Source organism: Thunnus thynnus, chromosome 8 (assembly GCF_963924715.1).
Source record: "Thunnus thynnus chromosome 8, fThuThy2.1, whole genome shotgun sequence".
NCBI lineage: Eukaryota > Metazoa > Chordata > Actinopteri > Scombriformes > Scombridae > Thunnus > Thunnus thynnus.
This window is the reverse complement of record NC_089524.1, coordinates 2,083,377-2,089,922: the sequence shown is the minus strand read 5'-3', so window position 1 is coordinate 2,089,922 and position 6,546 is coordinate 2,083,377. Positions and strand designations below refer to the sequence as shown.

Sequence of the window (6,546 nt, the reverse complement as noted above, 5' to 3'; positions counted from 1 at the left end):
CCCCAGTACTAAGCTCCACACCATAGGGGATGGAGCCTTCTGCTCTGCTGCATCACGCTTGTGGAACAGCCTTCATAACCATCTGTGGGCAGCACAGACCCTCTTTTTTTTTTTTTTTTTTTTTTTTAAAAAGAAAAAAAAAGGCCTAAAAACCTTGCTATTCAGGAAGACTTTTTCATCTTATCTCTTATTATTATTATTATTTTCTTTATTTTTTGTGTTCTATGTTATTAATACTGTTGCACTTTGTGTCTCACTATGAATGAAAAGTGCGGCACAAATTAAATTAATTATTATTATTAACTATTCTGCCCTACATTCCAATCCGGAAGGGGACGGTAATGCACCATAAAGCTGTTTAACGGCCACCAGTGAACAACAAAAGAAGAAGAAGACCAATCAGATGCCCCGTTGATTGTGATTGATTGGCTCTCAGCGAATCACAGGCTTTGTTTTGGCTAACCGCTATCTGACGGAGGCTGCTGCTCCTGCTCTTCAAACACCAAACTTGCATCAATATCAAGCTCACAGAAGCAAAGGTAAGCGTCTTTTTAAACTAATACACAATAAAACAAACTGCTGTGTCCTGTTTCAGGGTTCAGGTTTAGCCGGCTAACTAACGAGCCACCAAAACGGCTCGATGTGGAGCTGATAACCGGCTACAGTTAGCCGTTAGACAGTCGGTATCAACCGGATTACTGAAAGCTAACATACAACTAACCAAGCCGGTGTAGCTAAGCCGACACAGATAGCGCTTGTTCCTAAAGTCACAGTATTTGTAGTTATTTGTAAATTCTTGAAGTTGTTTCCTAGCTTTTCCTGACAGCTAAGCTAACAGTTGCTACTGTTTAAATTTACGGAAGATTAGCGGAAGATTCGGTTGACTGACGTACAATATTAACGTGTCTATGCGGTTCTCTCAAGCGACTAGACTGCGCCAACAAACTGCATTAATAAAGAATCAGACATTTTCAGTCTGCCTCTCTTACCGGTAAAATCATACTCCATTAAATATGACTCGAGAAAATTTTTGTATCAGAGGATGATCCTCCTGAATTCGGCAAATATTTAATATTATTAATACAATTTTATAGTTTAATGTTTGAGATTTAGTTCAAGGTGTGACGTTAATTACAGCGTCATCTCCCTACTAATACACCAGCGGTGGACAATAACTAATTAAGTAGTTAATTTACTCAAGTACTGTACAGTTTTGAGGTACTTGTACTTTACTTGAGTATTTCCATGTGATGCTACTTTCTACATTTCAGAGGGAAATATTGTACTTTCTACTCCACTACATTTATTTGACAGCTTTAGTTACTTTTCAGATGAAGATTTGACACAATGGATAATATAACAAGCTTTTAAAATACAACACATTGTTAAAGATGAAACCAGTGGTTTCCAACCTTTTTGGCTTTTGACGTCTTACAAAAAGCAGTGTGTAGTCGGGGTCACAGTTCACATGTCTATGAGTTGTTAACAGCTCCACCAAATCCATTAATTGACTAATTGTGTCAACACAAGCTGTTGACACAAAGCTGGAAGAACACTGCTGTCTAAAATATTGCCTACTGCAGCATTAATGTTTCCCTTCACTCGAGTGAAGATAGAGGGATGTCCACATACTTTTGGTCATATAGTTTATCAGTAGGGAATATTATCCAGTCCCAAACCTGGTATATTTGTTATTGGAAGAGATTAATCACTCCCTCCAGGAGTTTTTTTGTGATTATTGTGGCCAAAAATGTTTGACTTTGCAGCGTTTTTGTTTTTGTTTTTTTTCAAAAAATTGTGCTACAATTTGAAATGTTTAATGTGCTGTTTTTGCTGTAAAATTATGGGAATTGGGAAGAATTGCAAGCAAAGGAAAAGAATGTGATTTTCTTTTTTTTTTTTTAAACATTGCCAATTAAGAGTTATATGTAATGACTTGCCTGGATAAAAAGCGTCCTGCATATCACAGATATCACATAGAAACTATATTTCAGTGCTAATTTTTAAATGTATTTTCTGAACGTGAGAACCATGAGCTCAAAATGATATAAAACAGAAAACACTGTACTTGAGTTCCATTTATAAGCATTTATTAAATGAACTTTCAACTCTACATTAGAACCAAATAACATCAGTCAATAATGCCATTAAAATAAATCCATTAACATAAAAATATAGCTTCATTTCCCAAGTGCCCATTTTTATGTAGATTATGTCCATCTCTGCTGAATGCAAACCAGCTGTGTGTAAGCTCTCGCAGATATTGTGAAGATTACTTGAATTTGTGTCAATTGCCGTGATCGTAAAATCTCAATTTCCCGGAGGGACTGATAATAATTCTTATTAGTGGACCCGCTTTCTGAATGACCTACAGCATTATGTATGTTCATGAAAATGTATGTTCTCTGTTACTTCAGGGGACTCCTGTCAAAATGCCTCAGACCAACAAGTCAGTTAGCGGTAGCAGTGTGCCGGGCCAGGTGTCGGCTCCAGATCAGGGCGAGCCACCACCCCCAGTGGATGTGAGGACCCAGGTGGCTGCTGGAGATGGAGGTGGAGGAGTCGCTGCAGAAGACCAGGGAGACCCAGAGATCATCAAATCACCCAGTGACCCAAAGAAGTACAGGTGGGAGAGAAGAGTGTCAGTCATAGAGAGTTTGGTGTCTGTCCAAACTGACCTCAGCTGTTGTTGCAGATGGCTATAAGCCTCCTGCAGCTAAAACAGAATAAACCTGAGGTCTTCATCTTCAGGCCCCTTAGAAATTATTTGAATTTTGCAAGTGATCTACGTTGGAAGAAACTAGTCCTGACAACAGAGTTAATTTGTTTACCAAATCTTGTCTGTTAAGGATTTGGAGACCATAGTACATGTTTTTATGTCTTATCACCTGGAGATGCTTCACTGGTACCAAGAAGAGAGACCACATCTCCGCTGGACCAGCCTCTCTCGCTGTGTGTACAATGACACAGCAAAAAATAAGTAAAAGTTCAGTGATTCGACTGACAAAATGAGAATTGTCTTTTTGACGTTTGTGCCGCCGCTCTACAAATGAATGTGATGTGATGTAACTTAACTACAGGTGTGAAAGTCTACACAGGTGTTAACACAGGTGCTGCTTGTATGTTAAAGCGTTTGAATATTGATCCTGATCCTCTCCGGCGTTCTTGTTCTCTGCAGATACATCGAGCTGAGTAACGGCCTGCGAGCGCTGCTCATCTCCGACTTCAGCGGGGCAGACGGGAAGGCCGGCGGCGAAAACGAAGAGAACCAGGGCGAGTCAGACAACGACGGGGAAGAAGACGAGGAGCAGGACGACGGCGAGGAAGAGGGGGATTCCGGTGAGGGGTCGGAGGAAGACGAAGAGGAGAACGAAGAGGAAGAGCAGGACAGCGACTTCGATGAGCTGGACGAGGAGAACGCAGGGAAGAAGAAGAGAGGGAGCTCCGAGAAGCAGGTGGGTGATGAAACGTTTCTTAACAAAAGCAACAGACTTTAAAGGTGTTTTATTATAAGTAGTAGTTTTAGGTCGATTATATTTTCATTCAGTCAGTTTATATTAATATCTCAGCTTGCGTGTGGTGGCACAATGATGTTAAGTTTATGCTCTTAAAGGCAACAAGGCCACATATCAGTGCTTTTATCTATAATGGTTTTATTTTTGATATATTATTTACAGATTAAAGGTCCAGTTTAAGAGCTTTTCATGCTTCCTTCTGTTAAGTTTCTGCATGTCGGTGCAGGACTTAATGCCGGGATTTGATTTGTATGAAGGCCAGCAGGTGTCATAAAGAAAACTCATTTTGACCTGAAGGTTCATTCTAGTCCTTGGAAAAAGCAGTTTGACAAATTAATACATAGATGATTGTTTATCTGTCTTCACTTTACTGTTTTGGTTCACTCCCAGTGCTTTCATAGCATCGTTTTGGGCCGTAGCAGGCAGAGAAAAAGCTTTAAAAAGCCACTGTACACTATCTGCTCAGCACCAAAGCTGGATTTATAGTTGATCCTGAGGGTTATGACTGTAGGTTTTATAGTTCACAGTGTTCACTGTGAAAGAAAGCAGTGACTACATGTTTGCAGAAGAGATGGTTTTGCTAGATGTGTGTTACTGAGAAGGTTACTGCATCTTTTGTCAACCTTCTCATGTTGTCTCCGCTGGCATCAGGAGAAACACGACCTGATCAGTCACCGTTCTCAGTCTTTAGCCTCAGTGTTGAGCTACATTTTTTTTAAGAAGTGCTCATCAGGTGTGGATCTGACGCGCAAACATAAATCCCACATGAGCCTTGATAATCTTGAACATGCTGAATGAGTAGATTCAAATACACATTTTGAACGTGTGTGTGTTGTTTTGCGTGTCCAGGCAGCAGCTGCTCTCTGCATCAGTGTCGGGAGCTTCAGTGACCCGGACGACCTGCCGGGCCTCGCCCACTTCCTGGAACACAGTGAGTTCTGTAGAAATACACGGAGACCCAACGTGTTCACGATTAAATGAATAAATGACACATTAAGAAAAAATAATCTTATGAATAAATACAACAGTTCATTACGTACACATGTAGTTGAAACTAATAGTCTTATACAGCAGCTCTAATAATGTTTTTGTTCAACCTGTTTTACAGACGTGTTGATTTAACTTAACGGTTATTTTGGAGGCTGTAGTTTGTGTTGCTGTTGTGTTCAGTTACATACTGAGAAGTGTTTTTAGACTCATTGATATAAATGTGGTGGATGAAAGATGAGAAACATGTCAGTATAAAGGAATACAGTTCAACAGCAGCATGAAGTGAGCATAACGTTGAATCAACACCTTTTAAGAAAACTCTTTCCATAAAAACATGAACATTATAACCTTTATAAGTGTTATTGCAGGGCTGCATTAGTTTTAGCTAGATAATAAACTGTGTGTATATAACAATGAAACTGTGAAATAGCCCAATATATGTACACTGTATATGTTGAACTCTGTTGTCAGTGTTGTAGAGGTCTGTATGTGGTGTTTTTATACTCAGGATACTTCACATTTTTTGGGAGAAATGTGCTGAGTGCCTTAACTTTTATGTCCAAAATATTTGCTGAAAAACACCTTGTGTATCTGCTTTTTTCTTTTCTCCAATCAGATGAGGTGAACTGAAGTTATTTTAGATTTATTGTAATCAAGTTTATAGTTGTGGTTTGTTGTCAGCCTGTTTGCATCAGTTAGAACTGAATCCTGGAAGAAAATGTGTGTTTAAAGGAAGCTCGTCTGTATGTTTCCAGTCCTAATTTCTGGTTTACTGGACATAAAGACTGACTGACAGCTGGGCAGCAGTGCTGTGTTTCTGGGTATTAATCTCTTCTCCTCCCTGACTTTCAGTGGTGTTCATGGGCAGCGAGAAATACCCGGCGGAGAACGGCTTCGACGCCTTCCTGAAGAAGCACGGCGGCAGTGACAACGCCTCCACGGACTGCGAGAGAACCATCTTCCAGTTTGACGTGCAGAGGAAATATTTCAGAGAGGCGCTCGACAGGTGAGGAAACTGCAAACTCTGCTACCTGATAGTTAGATGAAAAAGCTCTAGCAGGTCCAGTTTGTGACTGACAGGGAAGCACAGTCCAGTATGCTGGGATTTCCAGTCAGAATACTGGTTTTTGGGGTGTTTTCCTGTTGTGAACTCCAGTGTCCTGTGTGTGTTGATGCCAGTTCTGTGCGGGCCATCTGGCTCTCTGATGGGAGGTCAACCGGTTCATTAAAGATCACCAACGAGTGCTCAGTCCCTCTCCACCGGGCCAACTGATATACTCTTGGTAGCCACGTTGCTACTGTTGCTGTTTTTAGACAAGCAGTCAGTGGACTGGAAACACAACGTCCTACGTGACGGAAGAGCAGATGTCTGCTGCAGTTTGTTCTGCAGCAGAGGTGAATTTCTCCGTGTGTCAGTAACATCAGATGGTGAGACAGAAGGTCAAATGATTCAACAAGGTGTTGGAAGATTCAAGATGCTCCGACTGTAGGAAGGAAAAATGGATGTAATGTTTTTTTCTTTGTGTGAACACAGAGATGAGCTGAACGTAGCTCAGTCTAAAACAATAATAAACAGACAAAAATAGTCTTCACCTCAGAAGAAGATGGTGAAAGGCAAGATGGAGGTTTGAATATGAAAGATGTGAACAACTCTGCAACACTAACTGGGAGGAGGAGGTTGGAAACATGAAAAAAAAGCTCGACTGTACAAATGTGTCTTAAAGGATCAGTCTGGTGATTTTCTATCATTTTCTTCTTGTCAACAAATCTCATGTTTGGACTGACCCTGAGTGTCACGTGTCATCATTTTCATGATGGCATCAGCTATCAGAAACAACAGACGGCTGAACGTTGTTCACTTCGACTGTACACAAAGTATTACAGTGTTACAAAATGCACACATATCATTTGACTGTGTGTGTGTTTGTGTTTCAGGTGGGCTCAGTTCTTCATCTGTCCTCTGATGATTGAAGACGCCATCGACAGAGAGGTGGAAGCTGTGGACAGCGGTGAGTCCACACCGATGAAGAAGAACACACAC

At 40.7% G+C, this 6,546-nt stretch overlaps 1 protein-coding gene across 1 annotated transcript in view; it reads left to right on the top strand.

Annotated features, from left to right (window-relative positions):
* Positions 1–393: 393 nt before the first annotated feature.
* Positions 394–6,546, top strand: part of LOC137187284 (nardilysin-like) — a 32,398-nt gene continuing 26,245 nt past the window's right edge. The window contains exons 1-6 of the mRNA XM_067596080.1: positions 394–539; positions 2,418–2,626; positions 3,179–3,455; positions 4,365–4,446; positions 5,358–5,511; positions 6,441–6,514. Of these exons, the coding sequence (XP_067452181.1) occupies positions 2,433–2,626; positions 3,179–3,455; positions 4,365–4,446; positions 5,358–5,511; positions 6,441–6,514 (781 nt within the window). The 5' untranslated portion in view covers positions 394–539; positions 2,418–2,432. The remainder of the gene's footprint in view (positions 540–2,417; positions 2,627–3,178; positions 3,456–4,364; positions 4,447–5,357; positions 5,512–6,440; positions 6,515–6,546) is intronic.